The sequence below is a fragment of the Delphinus delphis genome, chromosome 9 (assembly GCF_949987515.2).
Source record: "Delphinus delphis chromosome 9, mDelDel1.2, whole genome shotgun sequence".
NCBI lineage: Eukaryota > Metazoa > Chordata > Mammalia > Artiodactyla > Delphinidae > Delphinus > Delphinus delphis.
Window position 1 is genome coordinate 48,345,815 of NC_082691.1, and position 20,889 is coordinate 48,366,703.

The 20,889-nt window shown below is 37.4% G+C and overlaps 1 protein-coding gene across 15 annotated transcripts in view; it reads right to left on the reverse strand.

Moving 5' to 3' along the window:
- Nucleotide 1: 1 nt before the first annotated feature.
- Nucleotides 2–20,889, reverse strand: part of DYNC1I1 (dynein cytoplasmic 1 intermediate chain 1) — a 526,791-nt gene continuing 505,903 nt past the window's right edge. For all 15 annotated transcript variants that reach the window (XM_060020483.1, XM_060020482.1, XM_060020487.1 and 12 more), the window contains one exon: nucleotides 2–8,737. In XM_060020483.1, the coding sequence (XP_059876466.1) occupies nucleotides 8,627–8,737 (111 nt within the window). In that variant the 3' untranslated portion in view covers nucleotides 2–8,626. The remainder of the gene's footprint in view (nucleotides 8,738–20,889) is intronic.

The following is a 20,889-nucleotide window of genomic DNA, read 5'->3' on the forward strand; positions in this document are numbered from 1 at the left end:
ATGTGAAAGTAAGTAGTTTTTAAAACCTTTTAGAATTATCTTTATTTTATAAATACTTTTAATTCATAAAACACTATTCACTGAAGCAAAAATAATAGTGTATTGTGGGATTTATAGAAAATACAGAAGAAAATACATGACAACACAGGAACAAAGGACAGAGAGAAGGTAAATGTATTATTCTGTTACATCATTTGAAGGTAGTCTGTTAGTAGTTAAACATGCATACTGCATTCTTGTGAAACCACTAAAAAGAATAAAGGTCAATAGATGAACTGTAATGCAATACTAAGAATTATTTGGACCATCAAAAAGAAGGCAGAGGGGAAGAATAGAAGAACAAAGAATGAATGGGATCAATAAAAAACATTTACTAAAAAAAATAATAAAAAACAATTACTAATACAAAATAAAAAATTAACCATGCCAAAAATTACATTAATTGTACGTGGACTAAATCCTCCAATTAAAAGGCAGAGACTATTAGACTGTATTTAGAAAAAAAAAAAAGAAAGACCCAACTTTAAGCTGTTTACAAGAAACACACTTCAAATATATAGACTTAAAAAGATTAAAAATAAAAGGGTGGGAATGACATCAGCCAAAATGGCAAACTAAAAAACTCCAAATTCTGCCCTTCCATAAAAGCAATAAAAAACGGGCTGAAAGTCAAAATCAACTCTTGTTCTTGAACTCTGGAAATTAACCAAAGACTTGCATCAACTAAGGGAACACTGACTGAAGAACAACCCAGATTCTCTGAAAGAATCATGAACTTTGTGTCATTTGAACTTACTCTAGTCCCATCCCCCCTCTGTAGTCCAGCAGCAGCTCTGAAAATAACAGCTCACATTCCCAGTACGACAGGAAGCAGAAAGTACTTCATTCACAAAGGATTCTAATTATTTGTTCTGACCTGTCTGGTTCCTCCCTGGTAGACAAAATACATGTCTTTATTGCACCTAACTTGGAACTGGTGTAGTACTAAGGCTGCTTCCTGATGCGGGGGTATTTGTCCAAAACATTCACAGGCTGATATCCTAGTTGCTGCTGGCTGAGGTAATAAATAACAGTTAAGATAATCAACAGACTAACAAAAAACTTGAGAGGACAGGCTAGGGAATGAGATCTTTGAGGGCTATGAATAGCTCTGACATACCCCTGGGAATCTGGACGAACACACACACACACATACTCAGAACTGTGCACATGCTCAGGAAAGTCCTAAGAAGGCCCTAAGATCTCACCTCCTGTTGTCATTGAGGCTCTGTAGAAACCGGAAGTGAAGGCCAATGCAGAATTGTAAACTGCCTGGCTGATAGGTGACGATGCACCTCAACAGAGAGACATACAGAGTCCTTTGCCATAGACTAGAAGAGTTTTTTGGCTCCAGGCATGTAAGGAGCCAATCATTAGCTAAACATTAAATTAACAGAGACTTCAGAGGCTGCACATACACAGAATACAGACTGCACAGAATTAGTTCAGAAAATTTGGTAAATAAACAACAATTACAATAAGCAGCAACAACAACAAATCCTGTGGAGGGAAAAAATCTGATTTCCAGAGTTGCACATTACAGTATTATAATTACTGGATATATTACAATATTAAGTTTTCAACAACAAAAAAGTACACATGCAAAAAACTAACAAAGTATGGCATATACAATGGAAAAAAGTCAATAGAAACTGCCTGAGAAAGCCCAGATATTGGATTTTTCTAGACAAAGACTTTAAATCAGCTATTATAAATATACTCAATGAATTAAAGGAAACCATGTCTAAAGAATGAAAGGAGGGGACTTCCCTGGTCGTCCAGTGGTTCAGAATCCTCTTTCCAATGCAGGGGACGTGGGTTCGATCCGTGGTTGGGGAACTAAGATCCCACATGCTGCGGGGCAACTAAGCCTACATGCCGCAACTACTGAGGCCGCATGCTCTGGAGCCTGTGCGCCACAACTAGAGAGAAGCCCGTGCACCACAACGAAAGATCTCGCATGCCGCAGTGAAGATCCCATGTGCCACAACTAAGACCCGATGCCAAATAAATAAATATTTAAAAAATAATAATAAAAATAAATTAAAATTTTTTAAAAAAAGAACGAAAGTATGAAAATGATGTCTCACAAAATAGAAAATATCAATAGATAGATACTATAAAAAGAAGCCATGTAGACATTTTGGAGTCAAAAAGCACAGTAAATGAAATGAAAATTTCAATAGGGAGCTCAATAGCAGATTTGAATAGGCAGAAGAAAACATGAAGAATCAATTGAAAGTATGCAGTCCAAAAAACAAAAAGAAAAAAGATAGAAAATTTAAGAGACCTGTGGGACACCATCATGCATGCCAACATACACACAATGGAAGTTCTAGAAGGAGGAGACAGAGAAAGAGTAAAAAGAATGCTTGAAGAAATAATGGCTAAAATTTTCCCAAATTTGATGAAAAACATTAATTTATCCATTCAAGAAATTCCATGAAATCCAAGTAGGAAAAACTCAGAGATCCACACCTAAACACATCATAATCAAACTGTCAAAAATCCAAAGCTGATGAAGGAATCTTAAAAGTTACAAGAAAGGGCTTCCCTGGTGGCGCAGTGGTTGAGAGTCCGCCTGCCAATGCAGGGGACACGGGTTCATGCCCCGAGAAGATCCCACATGCCGCGGAGTGGCTGGGCCCGTGAGCCATGGCCGCTGAGCCTGCGCGTCCGGAGCCTGTGCTCCGCAACGAGAGAGGCCACAACAGTGAGAGGCCCGTGTACCACAAAAAAAAAAAAAAAAAAAAAGTTACAAGAAAGAAGCAACTCACTTTATCTGGAAACATAGAGACCAAAAGGCAGTGGGATGAGATACTCAAACTGCTGAGGAAAAAAAAAAAATTGTCAATGAAAAATTCAGCTTCTGACAAAATTATTCTTCAGAGATAAAGGAGAAATTAAGACTTTCCCAGATAAGCAAAAGCTGAAAGTTTATCCTAGCAGACCTCCCCTACAACAAATGCTAAAGGGTGCCCTTCGGGCTGAAATGAAACACTAGAGGGAAATTTCATAATAATAAAAGGGTCAGTTTATTAAGAAGATATAATAAACTTAATATGTATGTACCTAGTAACAGCTTCAAAATGCAAAAATAAAAATGGAGAGAACTAAAGAACAAGTAGGCAAATTCAAAACCATAAGTGGATATTTTAATATCTCCTTCTTGGTCACTGATAGAATACATAGAAAACAGTAAGATTATAGAAGATTGAAACAATACTCTCAGCCAGTTTAATCTATTTGACATTTTTAGAACCACATACCCAACATACAAAGAATGCACATTTTTTCAGGTGTACATGGAACATTGCCTAAATTAGACCATATCCTGGCCCCTAATGGCACGTGCTAATTCTTGTAACTCTTTTGGTGTCTAGTCTCTTTACTCCTTAATAGGTCACATGTCCCCAGCCAGGTTATGCTGGGAGAGCCATCAGAGAGTGGTGTCAATCTGACCCGAAGAAGGTGAGAGGGAAAGAAGGGAGGGAGGAAAGGAAAGGAGGGAAGGGAAAGCAAAGATTAGTCTTAGACTGAAGTACAGTTCCGAGAAAGTTTTAGCAATGCTGGCAGGGAGTCCTTGAGAACTCCTTTGAGTTCTCCTCGGAGAACTCTTACATCTCCCAGGAACAGGCCTGCCTTACTATCCCTGGTATGCTCAGGCTTGGCTGACAAACATGACATTGGTCAAACATGCTGGTGTATTTTAGAGCAAAGCAGCTGGAGCTGTCAGTCAATTATGTTCTTTGCAACGAGATCTTAGAGGCAAATTGTCATGGCTACCACATTCCATCTGGGACATCAGCTGGGAGAACCTGAATGGCTGTGGGCTGCCTGGGTATCTTTCTCTATATTCACATGGCCACTCGTGATGAGCTTAGGCCTTTGTACAGCCTAGAGGTCTTAGGGTAGTTGCCCTTCTTACACAATGGCTTGGGGAATTAAGAGTGAGTGTGCCAAGAGACCCAGAAGGAAGCTATGTCTTCATATAACCTTGTCCTGAACCCCACGTAGTATCACTTCCCACATATTCTATCATTACACAAGGTCATCCCAGGTTCATGATGGGGAAACACCACACAAGAAGTGGGAGACTGTCTTGGAGACTAGCTACCATGGTGGGATATACCCATATACAAGCTCTTATAATTCTTCATGTGCCTATTACAAGTGACTGGCCTTAGCACTTTTCATAGTCCTCACTCACTGAATCATTCAGACTTTGGTCTATAACAGCTCATGGCTTATTGATTTGTTCTAAGGTTCTTTAGCATATGTTTGAGAAAATTTTTTTCCCAGTACTTTTCATTGGATTGCTTTTTAAAAAAATTTTACTAGAGTATAGTTGATTTACAATGTTGTATTAGTTTCTGCTGTACAGCAAAGTGATTCAGTTATACATATACATATATTCATTCTTTTTTAGATTCTTTTCTCATATACGTTATCCCAGAATATTGAGTAGAGTTCCCTGTGCTGTACAGTAGGTCCTTGTTGGTTATCTATTCTTATATGTAGTAGTATGTGTCTGTTCATCCCACACTCCTGATTTATCCCTTCCCCACCACGTTCCCCCTTTAATAACCATAAGTCTGTTTGTTTTGTAAATAAATTCATTTGTATCATTTTAAAAAAAATTAGATTCCAGATATGAGAGATACAATATGATATTTGTCTTTCTCTGACTTACTTCACTTAATATGATAATCTCTAGGTCCATCCATGTTGCTGCAAATGGCATCATTTCATTTTTTTGTGGCTGAGTAATATTTCATTGTATATATGTACCATATCTTCTTTATCCATTCCTCTGTGAATGGACATTTAGGTTGCTTCCATGTCTTGGCTACTGTAAATAGTGCTGCAGTGAACATTGAGGTGCATCTACCTTTTGGGATTATGGTTTTCTCTGGAGATATGCCCAGGAGGGGATTGCAGGATGATATGGTAGCTCTTTTTTTTTTTAATTGGAGTATAGTTGATTTACAATGTTGTTTCAGGTGTACAGCAAAGTGAATCACTTATACATATATCCACTCTTTTTTAGATTCTATTTCCATATAGGTCATTATAGAGTATTGAGTAGAGTTCCCTGTGCTATACAGTAGGTCCTTATTAGTTCTCTGTTTTATACAGTTGTGTGTATATGTCAATCTCAATCTAGCTCTCCCACTATCTTACCCTGTGGTAACCATAAGTTTGTTTTCTACATCTGTGACTCTATTTCTGTTTTGTAAATAGGTTCATTTATACCTTTTTCTTAGATTCCACTATAAAAGCGATATATTTGTCTTTCTCTGTCTGACTTCACTCAGTATGACAATCTCTAGGTCCATCCATGTTGCTGCAAATGGCATTATTTCATTCTTTTTAATGGCTGAGTAATATTCCACTGTGTATTTGTACCATATCTTCTTTATTTCTCTCTTTATCTATTTCTATTTCTCTAAATGTCCGTCAATGGACATTTAGGTTGCTTCCATATCCTGGCTATTGTAAATAGTACTGCAACGAACATCGGGGTGCAGGTATCTTTTCGAACCATGTTTTTCTCTGGATATAGGCCCAGGTGTGGGATTGCCGGATCATATGGTAGCTCTATTTTTAGTTTTTTAAAGAACCTCCATACTGTACTCCATAATGGTTGTACCAGTTTACATTCCCACCAACACTGTAGGGGGGTTCCCTTTTCTCAACACCCTTTCCAGCATTTATTGTTTGTAGACTTTTTGATGATGGCCATTCTGACTGCTGTGAGGTGATACTTCACTGTAGTTTTGATTTGCATTTCTCTAATAATTAATGTTGAGCATTTTTCAGGTGCTTTTCCTTTTTTAAGATTAGCCATTTGTTTTTTGGTTTGCTTTTTTTTTTTTTTGGCTGCGTTGGGTCTTAGTTACAGCACGTGGGATCATCATTGCGGCATGTGGGATCTGTCATTGAGGCAGGCAGGCTCTTCGTTGTGGTGTCTGGGCTTCTCTCTAGTTGTGGCATGCGGGTTCCAGAGCGCACAGGCTCAGTAGTTGCGGCGTGCAGGCTTAGTTGCCCCACAGCACGTGGGATCTTAGTTACCTGAGCAGGGATCAAACCCACATCCCCTGCATTGGAAGGCGGATTCTTTACCACTGGACCACCAGGGAAGTCCCTCGTGTGTTTTTAGACCATCTGTATGTCTTCTTTGGAGAAATGTCTGTTTAGATCTTCTGCCCATTTTTTGATTGGGTTGTTCTTTTGACATAGAACTGCATGAGCTGTTTGTAAATTCTGGAGACTAATTCCTTGTCAGTCACGTCATTTGCAACTATTTTCTCCTAGTCTGTAGGCTGTCTTTTCATTTGGTTTATGGTTTCCTTTGCTGTGCAGAAGCTTTTAAGTTTAATTAGGTCCCATTTGTTTATTTTTGTGGTTTTTTTTCCATTACTTTAGGAGGTGCATCCAAAAAGATGTTGCTGCAATTTATATCAAAGAGTGTTCTGCCTATGTTTTCCTCTAAGAGTTTTACAGTGTCTGGCCTCACATTTAGGTCTTTGATCCACTTTGACTTTATTTTTGTGTATGCTGTTAGAGAATGTTCTAATTTCCTTCTTTTACATGTAGGTGTCCAGTTTTCCCAGCACTGCTTATTGAAGAAACTGTCTTTTCTTCATTGTATATTCTTGCTTCCTTTGTCATATACTAATTGACCATAGGTGCACGGATTTATTTCTGGGCTTTTATACTGTTCCACTGATCTATATTTCTGTTTTTATGCCAGTACGATACTGTTTTGATGACTGTAGCTTTGTAGTATAGTGTGAAGTCAGGGAGCCCAATTCCTCCAGATCCGTTTTTCTTTCTCAAGATTATTTTGGCTATTAGGGGGTCCTTTGTGTCTCCATGCAAATTAAAAAATTTTTTGTTCTATTTCTGTGAAAAATGCCATTGGTAATTTGATAGGGATCGCACTGAATCTGTAGATTGCCTTGGGCAGCACAGTCATTTTGACAATGTGGTTCTTCCAATCCAAGAACATGGTATATCTCTCCATCTGTTTGTGTCATCTTCGATTTCTTTAATCAGTGTCTTATAGTTTTCAGAGTACAGGTCTTTTGTCTCATTGGGTTGCTTTTAAACGTATTTTAGATATTCATATTTTAGCTTTAAAAATTTAATGTTTTTAAAGAGTTTCAATATTAACACACTGTATAGCACTTAGAGAAAAGCATATCATTATTTCAAAATTAAAAGAAATCTCATAGCTCAAGGAATCCCTACCAACAAAGCACCATGGAAATTCTCTTCCTAAAAAGCCAAAGACTGTCTTCAAATGTTTTTCATGACTCAGCCACTATTTATTTTCATTCTCTCTAGGCAAGAAATGACCTTTTGAAAAAACAAAATCCTATAAAGTTGTTTAGACATATTTCCTAGTCCAACAGTAATAAATGTAATTTTCTGGTATATATTAAAAAATAATGAAATGTGTGGAACAGTTGGTATTTGTTCATCTTAACCTGTTCTTCCTACTCCCAACACTTGAAATAGTCTTTGGGTTAGAGTGGCTCTGGCGAAGGAGACAAGAAAACGCTTTCCAGAAATAGCACACATGTTCCTTCATAAAAATAAAACCAGAGTCTTGGTTTAAGTCCAGCCAGGTTGGCTGCCTATAAATTCATTATCAATCTTTAACATAGCCCTAATGTATCTCCCCTACCCGCTGGCCACAGCAGAATTTTAATCAGGCAGTTCCCAAGCAAAGGATTTATCCACACTAGAGCAGACCTGGTTTGGAACATTTTATTGGCAATACTGGTGTCATATTTAGGAACCACAGACTTTTGTCAGACTGGGTTAGCTTGAATGACAAATATCAATGATCAACTATATTTGAAATATTGTTAAAGTACCTAGAAATAATAGGCATTAAAATTCATTCCATTCACTGCAACAAACCTCTAAAGATTTCATGTCCTCAGTGGAACCGGCATACTGTAATTGTTATTTGGAACTTAATGTAACCTCAACAGCAACAGAGAGACAATGCAGTCCTCTCATTATGCACATGCTCTAGGATCGTTTATTTTAATGCTTTCAAATAAATATGTTCCATGCAGCACACCACAATAAATAAGGAGCAGCAATGTTCTTCTAGTAAATCCATTCATAATGTGAGTCACCGTGTAAAACGCCACATCTCAAGTCTTTGGCCCTGTACCATAGCATGACACCACATCTGCACCTAATCATATCTGGCTTCATATGGATTTAATAGGACTATGCCAGAAGTGCGTGTAAGCACAAATTTAACCAGAGGTTTCCAGCTATTAAATACAGCTACTAAGTAGTTAAAAGGCAACAACTCAACGCAAAAAGGCTCCTACCTCCCCATCCCCACTTTTGAGACAGAAATATAAAGACAGAAATGCTCTGGCGAATTTCAGGTCAGTGGACAGTATACATCTGGAATACTTGGAGCAAAGCTGGCACAACATGGCACCCAAACGGTCACGGCAATACTGATACTGAATGGACACTGAATACAAGCGGACTTGATGACTGCAGATGCTGAGCTCTAGAAGGTCAAGGTGGGGACGGCTCATTTCCACTAGGCAGATAACTCAACGGTGCCTTCCTCCTCGCTGTCAGCTCTGTTCGCACGAATCTCCACGAGCGTCCTGGCAAATCGGGTCCACTCATCATTGTGGGGAACTGCAAGCTGCAAAACAAATTAACGGAAAATGGTGAACAAGATATCTTTCATGCTGAAAGCCTTGAAGCCTGCATGATTGTTCTTCTTGAAACAGATGATTCCCTTGGAATGTAAGGAAATCAGATAGTCTTCCTTGAATCAGATCTCTGAAGCGTTGCTCTTAAACTGGTAATTTAAGAGAATAATGTCACTCTCAAAAGCAAAATCGCACGTGGGATTTATAAAACATTAAAAATTTATGTAAACTATATAGTTCATACAGTACCCAAGTTAAAGCACTTGCAGTAAGAAGACCAGAATTACAGCGAACATGACAAAAACTGCATTACTAGGAATTTGAAATAACGGTGGTATTGTCTTCCTAAGTCGATGCTATTGATCCTTTTCTAAAAAGTGTTGCTAACGTGCCAATATATACATGACAAGAGTATAACTTACATATTCAAAGAAATCTTACTACTATAATATGACATTTTGGCTTTTCCAGCAAGATCGTATATGATGATGCCAATGAATAATAGTAACTAAGATTTACCAAGAGGTCTGCTCTAAGTACTTTACATGTATTCTACTTATTCCTCACAGCAATCCTATGTAGGATAATATTAGCATTTACATTTTACGAAAGGAGAAATTGAGGCACAGAAAGATTAACTCATCTTGCCAAGGTTGCATAGCCAGCAAATATCAGTGCCAATGTCATCTGGTTCCAGTAATTACAGGCTTAGCCAGTATGCTACACTGAATCACCAAAAAGAGGGATTATAAAATTTCCCCAAAATGTCTTCTCCTGTGCACAGTTCAGTAAGGAGAAAATTAACCCCACCTGACACAAACTACATGTATGGATTTTTCTTAGGTGTTTTAAAGGATAATGATTTCTCTACATGGCATCTAAAAATGAATTGTCTAAAGGTATCATGCAAGTGTTTGGAATAAAAAAGAATTATTTGAAGATGAGAAGCAGGATCAAGTACAAGTCTGAATGGTTTTCATGTAATAAAATTTGTTTCGACTATAGAGCCATTTTCTTGGAAGACTACCCTGTAAGATGATGTAATCCATCTACAGATACTAGTGCTACACATGCTATCCATATATTCCATAAACATTAATAACACACAATCATCCCAGTCAATATACATTTTCCAAAATAAAAAAGCAAATAAATCCAAACTTTGAGATCACTTTTACAGCTGAAAAATTTCTTACTATATCAAGCCAGACATTTAGGACTTTTTAAAATTTAATTTTATTTATTTATTTTTGGCTTCATTGGGTCTTTGCTGCTGTGTGCGGGCTTTCTCTAGTTGTGGTGAGCGGGAGCTACTCTTTATTGTGGTGCGCGGGCTTCTCGTTGCAGTGGCTTCTCCTGTTGCAGAGCACGGGCCCCAGGCACGCAGGCCTCAGCAGTGGCGCAGGCTCAGTAGTTATGGCTCGCAGTCTCTAGAGCACAGGCTCAGTAGTTGAGGCGCACGGGCTTAGCTGCTCCGCAGCATGTGGGATCCTCCCGGACCAGGGCTCGAACCCGTGTCCCCTGCATTGACAGGTGGATTCCCAACCACTGTGCCACCAGGTAAGCCCCTAGAACTTAAAATTTTTATTACAGTTGATGATATCGTCAGATACGATCTATCCAAGAAAACTTATTGGAGGGTGGCATCATCATCCTACAAAGTACCGTCCTTCAATTAGTGTTCTGTCCTGAGGTTAAATGTTTCAAGGATTTAATTCTGGAAATGATATACAGGTGGGAGAAGTAAGTTTTTTTTTCTTTTAACAACTTTTTTTTGGGTACTTCTTTGTTATTTCTTATTTGGAGAAACGGAGTACTAACAAGAACTCTCATTTAGTCGTATGAGTGAGTTCTGGATGGTTAAGTACTTCCCTAGTTATTGAAATGAATCCAAATTCCTTTTTAGACAGTGACACAAGTTCACAACAGTCTTGAATGGCACTGTTACCCCTTTGCTCAGTTCATTTTCTCTACTTTGAGTTATTTTCCTATGCTCCACTATTCATTTTTCTCTTCAATTTTACAAAATACTGCACTGGGGAAATGAAGTCCTCAAATTATACAAAGAGCTAACAAAAAGTATGAGCAGGAAAAGGTTGGCAACGTATTTATATGAAAGAATAGGTCCACCCTTTCTTGTCTTTTCTCCAGCTCCTGACCAAGCCCTCCCAGAAAGAACCACAAAAACAAAACAAAAAGCCCAAGAAGATACAAAAGCGAATCCTGATAACATAACTTTTTCTCATATAAGGTGAGAATCAAGTTAAATCTAAAATGCCTCGTAACTTCATGTAACGTTAAATATTGGGGAAAAAAAGCAGATCTCACTAGTAAAAGTGATATACTCGAGGGGTTTGGCTTCTAAACGTTAACACTGTACTTATTATTGGTTAAAATGGCACAAATTTAAGTTACTATATGATACCATATGTAATGTTTTATTGATAGCAATGTATAGAAACTATACTAAAACAAAACAGGTCAATGTGTTTACATAGTTTCATGTAGTGGTAACGGCAAGACTTAAGAAACAACTCTAATAAAAATTATGAAACATTAAGGGTTGAATATGTGTCCAGATACAGTCTGGGACAGAACTGAGTATCACTGATGACATATAAAATTGCACATCTAACTTTTCAAAGAAATTTTTTGGAAGTCTCGTTCCTTTATTTGTTAAAGAAATCAAAGTAGTAATTTTAATATTTACCATTAATAAAACAAAATTTAAAGGCTTTTGTAAGTAAAATCTTTGAGGTTTTTTAAAAAAATTGAAGTATAGTTGAGTTAAAAATTGTTTCAGGTGTGCAGTAAAGTGATTCAATTATATATACTTCAGATTATTTTCTATTTTATATTACTACAAAGTATTGAATATAGTTCCCTGTGCTATTCAGTAAATCTCTGTTGCTTATCTATTTTACATATAGTAGTTTCTGTCTGTTAATCCCATATTCCTAATATATCTCTTCCCACCCCCATCTTCCCTTTTGGTAACTGTACCTTTGTTTTCTATGCCAGTCTGTTTGTTTTGTATCTACATCCATTTGTATCATTTTTTAGATTCCACATATAAGTGATACTATGATATTTATCTTTCTCTGGCTTACTCCACTTAGTATAATAATGTCTAGGTCTGTCCATATTGCTGCAAATGGCATTATTTCATTATTTTTTATGGCTGAGTAATATTCCACTGTGTATCTACACCACATTTTCTTTATCCACTCATCTGTCAGTGGACATTTAGGTTGCTTCCATGTCCTGGCTATTGTAAATAGTGCTGCAATGAACATTGGGGTACATGTATCTTTTCCAATTAAGAGTTTTCATCTTTTCCAGATATATACCCAGGATTGCTGGGTATGTGGATTGCTGTGTGGGATTGCTGGATCATATGGTAGCTCTAGTTTTATTTTTTCTCAGGAACCTCCATACTGTTTTCCATAGTTGCTGCACTAATTTACATTCCCACCAACAGTGTAAGAAGGTTCCCTTTTCTCTACACCCTCTCCCAGCATTTAGTATTTTTTGCCTTTTTGATGATGGCCATTCAGACCAGTGTGAGATAATACCAAGTTGTGGTTTTGATTTGCATTTTTCTAATAGTTATGGATTTTGAACATCTTTTCATGTGCCTGTTGGCCATCTCTATGTCCTCTTTGGAGAAATATCTATTTAGGTCTTCTACCCATTTCTTTGATTGGGTTGTTCAGTTTTTTTTTGATACTGAGTTGTATGAGCCGTTTGTATGTTTTGGATTAGCCCCCTGTCAGTAGCAGCATTTGTAAATATTTTCTCCCATTCCATAGGCTGTGCTTTGCTGTTATAGAAGTTTAGGTCTGATTTGGTCCCATTTGTTTATTTTTGCTTTTATTTCTTTTGCCTTGGGGAACTGATCTAAGAAAATATTGCTATGATTTATGTCAGAGGATGTTTTGCCTATGCTCTCTTCTAGGAGTTTCATGGTGTCATGTCTTATATTTAGTTCTTTAAACCATTTTGAGTTTTTGTATATGGTATGAGGGATATTGTAATTTCATTGATTTACATGTTGTCCAGCTTTCCCAGCCCCACTTGTTGAAGAGACTGTCTTTTCTCCATTGTATATTCTTGGCTCCTTTGTCACAGATTAATTGACCGTAGGTGTGCGAGTTTATTTCTAGGCTCTCTATTCTGTTCCATTGATCTATGCCTGTTTTTGTGCCAATACCATTGCTGTTTTGATTACTGTTGCTTTGTCATACAGTCTGAAGTCTGGAAGGGTTATGTCTCCTGCTTTGTTCTTTTTCCTCAGAATTCTGGGTCTTTTGTGGTTCCATGTACATTTCAGGATTTGTTCTACTTCTGTGAAAAATGTCATGGGTATTTTGATAGGGATTGCATTAAAGCTGTAGATTGCTTTGGATAGTATGGCCATTTAACAATATTAATTCTAATCCAAGAGCATGGATATCTTTCCATTCTTTGAATCACTTTCCTTTATCAGTGTTTTATAGGTTTTATATAGCATATACGTGTTTCACCTCCTTAAGTTTATCCCTAGGTATTTTATATATATATTTATATTATATAAATATATTTATTTATATATAAAATAAATAAATAAATAAATAAACTTTTTTTTTTGGCTGCACCCCACAGCTTGTGGGATCTTAGTTCCCTGACCAGGGACGGAACCCAGGCCCTCAGCAGTGAAAGCACAGAGTCCTAACCACTGGACCACCAGGGAATTCCTGGTAGGTATTTTATATTTTTGATGCTATTTTAAATGGGATTTTTACTTTCTCCTTCTGATATTTCATTGTTAGTGTAAAGAAATGCAACAGATTTCTATATGTTAATCTAAGAATGAATTTTATCAAATTTAAAAGTTTCTGATAAAAATATACCCTACTGTGGAACTACTGCAATACATTTGACCTTTTCCATGGTGATGGAAATAATAGTACTATATTTGTCCTTAAAAATACAGATGCACCCTCAAAAAATGTTTCACAGTATTCTAACATATCTTGTCTTTTTGATCTGTGAAAGTTTCATTTAGGTTGGGAAAATATTAGAAGTTTGTTTTTTCTTTTTTAAATTGCTCTGCCAAGCATTTTCCTCTCTAGAATACCATAAACTTCACAGAAAAGTTCGCTTGTTTTGGTTCACACACACAAAATTCTTGATTAGAACAGGATGAGAACACAATTGCTTCTAGAAACTTAAATTTGTCTACCTCCTCCTATCACACTTTTTCATCTAGCTGACTATAAAAACAATCCAAGATCATCATAATGTTAGAAGGTGAGGTGCACACTGCCCCATTTTTAGAGTTAATTAAGTATAATCTTAGCTTGAATGTGTATTCACAGGCTGTTTCCACACCCAAAGTAATAATTTTTGGCATCTGAATTACTTGTAGGTAAGACCAAACAGGTATCCTAACACACAAGACCACCACTCTTTTCATTTTACATCTTTGGCTGTAAACAGCATCTGTTTGGACAGAACTGTGTCCTTCTTACCCTTGGCAGTTCCCGACTCTTCTCACCTGGTTCTCTCTTATTAGAAATGTCTAGAAAATAAGTTCATGAGCATAAGTGCACCTGAAACTTTCTCTAGGAGACTTTTAATCCAATTTTACCTTAATCATTAAGTAGGATTAAAAAACTCTGCTCGTTTCTTTAAGAGAAAGACTGCTGTCATGCCCTTCTAACTAGCATATATATATCTATTCAATACTGATTTAGTCATCATGGACTTAGTACCAGCTATATGGCAGGCACTGTGGTAGGACTAAAGATACAGTGATGAATCATTTTGGCATATGATGACTATAAATATTAATTATGGTGTTTTCTTAGGTCAAAATGTGTGAATACTGGCATAGGTTTTTTTTTTTTTTTTAAAACTTTACTGATATTCAGAAAGTGAGTAGAGTAACCTAAAATTTACCTTCTTACAGTGATAACTGCAACGTTTCCTGGTATGTGTTGTGTGTCAAGCGAGTAGCAGGGAAGCAAATGGCATGTTAATGACATGGCTTCAGCATCTCTTCAGGTTTCTGTCAAGGCATTAAGGCTAAATCTAGACCATCACTATGGTTTTTTTTCCCCCTGAAAATAAGTTTAGAATAATTTTCAAACAATTTAAATTTCTGATAGGAAGAATATTCACAAGTGTCTAATGGTGATGAACAATTTCAATTAATTTAAAAAACATATTTGAGAAGCACTGTGAAGGAAATAGCCCATAGTTATATCAAGGGACTACCATAAAAAAGGGCCCGAAAAAATTGACCAGTATTGTCCTGAGTCAAATTGGATCTGGAAACATTTTGGGCCTTCAGATTCATCCACCAATGTCCACATCCTAGGTCAGAGGTGACTCAGATTCTTCTACTGCTTTACCCAGGGTTCACCACTCGCCAGTTTACCACCCCCCTTCGCAATTGGATGATTGTTTTCTAACTTTTTGCTAACTGTATAAAGCATTTTTGTGTCAAAAGCACTCAGGGAGCCAATTCCTGAGATAACAAAATCTTAGCTCTAAGAGTAGGTGCCTCTTATAGATATGATATGACCATACATTTACAGCCAAGGAAGGGAACTAAGGCCAAAGGTAGTTTGTGAAGCAGTAATTTGGCCCTAAGGAGGAGGTAAAATGAGCCTTAGATTTGGACAGGAAACTTAAGTCCTGCTTTCATCTTGGTTACTGGCCATGGTCAGGCACTTAACCTCTCATTGCCTCAATTGTAAAATGGGGATGATGGTGTCTGACCCATTTATCAAAAGAGATGTGGAGAGGATGAGAAAGGTAATCTAAGTGAAGAAAGTACTGTGAGTTCAAGACAGAATAGTCATGCATTCTTGTTCTATGAACAGTTACTCAGATTGAACATGTTCCTAAAAATCACATATGTGAGTGGCATACGTATCAATTCGATATCATCTTTGTGGTTTTGCTTTAAGAATTAATTCTAATTTTGCTATGTGAGGACATTAAGAAGCAGACCTCTCTCTGACAGACAGGAAACAGAAGGACAGGGAGCTGAATGATTTGCTCAAGACCATGTAACTTACCGCATGTCAGTGTGGGCAATCAGGAGCCTTACCCCTTTAGGAAATGCCAGCATACCATGGCAGGCAGGTAATGTGTTTTGAGTCACCTGCTAAAAGATTCTAAATATTTTTAATCTTCTAAGATTCCTGGAAGATGTAAAGGTCAGAAATAAAAAGGAAACGTGCAAAAGTTGTGGAAAAATTCATGAAAATTGATCGTTTTCATCCTCCCCCTTCATCCCCCTAGTTCTGAGGCTGTGTCATGGGTCTGCCTCCCACCCTCCTGAATGGAATGGAGTATGCCCCTAGATCCTGCCCTACCCCATCGCCAAATAACTAATTAGGCTAACCACTGGGTGTCCTGCCTGGGCTTCCTGGGCTTCTTGTGTACCTAAAGGGAGGCGCAGATTGCACGATAACTAGATTTTGAGAATGGAGCCAGGGTTGACTTTTTTCCACCTCAGACAGCACCCAGATGATATGGTTTCTTTCACAGCTCTGCCAATAATTTCCTGGGTGTCCTTAGGAAATGTATGTTTTAACATCTTCACTTCATTTGTGAGAAAAAGGAATTTTTCCACTAACTCCTAGGACCATTGTGAATATTAAACAAGATCTCCCCCCAAATATAAAAAGCTTAAGCTCAGTGTTTGGCACATTATAAACCCCAGATAAATGATGTTGTTCACCCTATATTTTTCCTTCTTAATGTTAATTCCCTCTCCTCCAATTTTTTTCCTTTTTTCGCTTCCTTACCTATTTTCTTTCTTCCATTTTCTTCTTTTCACCTACATAGAGCACTGCATTTTTTAGAAGTACACCTTAGATTTGATCATATTTGCTTTCTTAAGAACCCATACAAATCATTTCCTACATAGCTATTATTAAATGTATGACTGAGTTTCACGAACTGGGTGTGGGGAAAGGGTTCTTTCAGATCACAAGAAAAATCCTGTCAGAGGACGTTTTGTTAATTTAAAAATCAAATTCCAAGTATAATTATTCCTTGTAAATATACACATACACATGCATCTTTTTCATTTTTCAAATATGACCAATACAGCTTTGTCAAACTATTTAATTTTTTTTTATAAATTTATTTATTTACTTATTTATTTTTGGCTGCATTGGGTCTTCATTGCTGTGCATGGGCTTTCTCTAGTTGCAGCCAGCACGGGCTACACTGTGTCATGGTGCACAGGCTTCTCATTGCAGTGGATTCTCTTATTGTGGGGCATGGGCTGTAGATGCATGGGCTTCAGTAATTGTGGCACGTGGGCTCAGCAGTTGTGGCTCGTGAGCTCTAGAGCTCAGGCTCAGTAGTTGTGGCGCACAGGCTTAGTTGCTCCGTGGCATGTGGGATCTTCCCGGACCAGGGCTCGGACCCGTGTCCTCTGCATTGGCAGGCGGATTCTTAACCACTGCGCCACCAGGGAAGCCCAAGCTATTTCCTTTTCATGGCACTTTCTATGGTGGGAGTCTACATTTTTAGCTCAAGTTGTAAGGCCTTGTAACCACTGAACATGCTGTTATAAAAATCAAATGACTTTTTATAACCAGGGTTAAGCACACAAATATCATGCATGTGTCCCTTTTTATAAGCACATGGCTAACCATTCTAAACAGTCCTCAGTCAAGCCTCCCTCATTTGTTAGTAATTTTAAAGGGTTTATAGTACCTAGCAGCTGATTTTAAATAGCTGCATTATCTGCAGTAACTCCTACCAGCCCAATGCTGTATTTTTTATGTTAAAAGTATCTGTCTCAGGCACTGCCTAGTATAAAAGCAGGTTACTTTTTAAAAATATCTTGGATAATTAAGACAGAAAGGCATTCTGTAATTTCAGTGTGCCACGCTTAACGTATCTGAGAACCCAAGCAAATTGAAATGAGTAGGACTCCAGGTTTCAGGATGAATATTCCAGGATGTGTGGTTCGGCAGCATCTTTGTCATCTTTCAATTAAACGGAGTCATTAAAAAAAAAGTCTGAGACAATTACGTTAACCATGGATTCCAAAGAGATACACAATTCAGCTCCTGTATTAACCTAAAAATGAAAGTTTTCTTTAAAACGATACCTTACGAATTACCTTTTCACTGTAATGCACACTGATTTTGTTGTTCTTGTTGCTAATGCATTTAAAGAAACCGTGGACGTGAACATGGGTTTCCACAGAACAACTGCTAAACCCTTCTAAGCTCTAAAAGCTTTTTAAAAAGTACAACTGTTAATGGCACCCCAATTCAGGAGATTGCGAACTTACCGGTGTACAAACACACATTTGTGTTCAGAGGAAGCCTGTATTTTTTAGGACACTTCCCTTTGCCACACACACAGAAGGAAGCAAAGCGGGAGGTCATAAGCAATGAAACAGCTGCCAGAACAGAACGAGACCAAGCTCCACTGTATTTAACTCTTGGGAGAGTCTAGCATCACTGGTAACAATGGATGAAACCACGAACCAAAATTCCAAGCCAGAATGCAGTATACAGAGCGCATAAGTATACTACAGTGCTCCACCACGAAAAGATATACTGTGTGGTAACTTAGTATTTAGAGAAGTCCAGAAAGTAGAAGTTACATTAGTCTCCATTCTGTAGCATCTGCTGTTACCAGTCAGTAGGTCAAAATTTCTGTGAAATTTAGCATCATGCTAAGCTACGGTAGTCTGATGATATCTGATTATTTTTTGGTTAAGAAAGAATTTCTTTTTTCTGAAAATCCCATCTAAGGGAACCCTCTATCCACCCATGAAGCTTGAGATCTTTCTGCTAAAGTTCTCTTCCTAGTATCTTTAAATGAGTGTTTGCCTTTATAGCATGTTTGTTAGAACAATACTTTTAAAAAATCCATTACCACCCAATTAAGGAAAAAAATTAAGTTAGGACATAAAAGTCAAAAGTAAACAGTAACAAATACGAGTCTATATCAATTTCAATAAGCCAGCAAACACTGAAGGAAATAATTTTAAACATTGTTCTTAAAAAGTGAACATTTAGAACTATTCTTCATGTTAAAATTTAGCATCATGGGAAGTGTGGCAAAATTCTGAAGTTTTTACCTGAGGGGGGAAAAACCCACACAGCTGAAAAAGAGTTAATTCACTATGGCTTAAAGATGACCTTGTTCACATCTGTATCAAAATCTTGTCACTCTCTTTTCTTTAGAAATGTCTTCAGCATTATTTTTCTATTATTTAGAACAATCTATTTCTCTGTCCAAAAGATGGAAAAAATTGCTAAAAACTTTGGCTGGTGGGCAGCAATGGAAAATAAACTTTTTAAACTTCACTACCATTCTTTGTCCATAACACAAAAGATCAAGAAACTGACAGGGAAATGAAAAAGCATATGCTACTCAAACTGATCTCTCATACCAGCTGACTAAACATATATCCTTTCTCTTTCTGATATTTACTATAGGTTTTCTAGTAAATTTCTAGCAACCACTGCATCTAAGCAGTTTTGACAAAAAGAAGGCTTATTGCTAAACATCTTAAAAACATTTACCAAGGTAATAAAAGAAATGTTATTCCCTCCTACTGAATGGGCATAAAAGAGGTATTTTTATAATGTAGTTCATGATTTACCATATCTATAGTGTCCAAAAAAAGCAAAATGAAAAAGAAGCATTTTTCCAGTGGTTTGACGACTATTTGAATAAACTGTTCCTCTTCTGTTACCTCTAGTGACCAACTGCTCACTTTTAAAAGCAACGGAGGGGCTTCCCTGGGGGCGCAGTGGTTGAGAGTCCACCTGCCGATTCAGGGGACGTGGGTTCGTGCCCCGGTCCAGGAGGATCCCACATGCCGCGGAGCGGCTGCACCCATGAGCCATGGCCGCTGAGCCTGCACGCACATCCGGAGCCACACAAAAAAACGGTAAAAGCAAAGGAGGGGAGAGTGACTGGGATAGAGACTGGAGAGGAAGGACAAGCACTCTTTTCTAAATATATTCTCTATGTATCTTTTACCATGCAAATATAGTCAAAGGATTTTTCCTGTCCATTCATCTATAGCCAATGTGGAGGCTGCCCTCTGAACGCTTCACACCATTAAGCTTTTCCTTAACCTTCAACTTTCACATGTGAAACATTCATTCACCGAATTATTTACTGAGTGCCTGTTATGTGCCAGGCACTGTGCTAGGCCAGGTTATCCTGTTCAAATAGACAACTGGCAAGTACCTATGTTTCTGTGGATGTGGCACTCTAAAATCAGAAAAACTCTACTGAGGAATGTGATAAGCCAAAGGAGGGCTGCCAGACTGATTTTTTCCCCTCAGTCAAAGGGTGCCTAGTTCTTAGGATACTGGAAGATGTTCAGTTTTTTCCTAAGGGTTTTTAATGCCAAGACAAATAAAAATAGAAGATCCTGTCTAAATGTTGAGGACAAAGATCTCGGGGAATGGACCACGATCAGCTTTATCGGCCAGCCTAAAAAGTAAGAGTGCAAACTTTCTTCTACGATGTTAAGCTCTGACATTCCCTAAATGGTTGATCAATAATTCATGTTTTAAAATGGGAAAGATGTTCTGATAGCTGACATTCTCAAAAATTCATGCAGACCTTCCTTGAAAGTAGAATAGAATGATTCATTCACTTCCTCCCTTTGCAAGTCCAGCCTGTATGGCATATAAATATTTATACATCAACATGTATAGGCAGATATTTGATTTCATATTCTATTTTAGATATACCAATAGTAACACACATACTCGCAGAAGAAACAAATAACTTCATTTCTATACAGGCCAGTGTTAATCTAGACTCACATATGATTGAAGCAGCTTCATGCTCGGGCTGGTCTAAGCTGTGATTTGAGGCTACCGTTCTAAGCAGTAATTTTTCAAGATAAAGTTTAGCAGTTTTGAAATTCTAAAACTAAACACAATTTTGTTAGACATAAAAAAAATTAACACTATAATTAATGACTGCTTCAAAATCCAAACTGCTATTGAAGACGACAGTTTGAAACCACAGAAGAATCATAAAGATGATTAATTATACAAACTGATACTTGTTTCAGAAGGTTTATAGTCAAAGACCATTTATCACCAAAATGAGAATATATTAATTTCATTGAATATTGCAG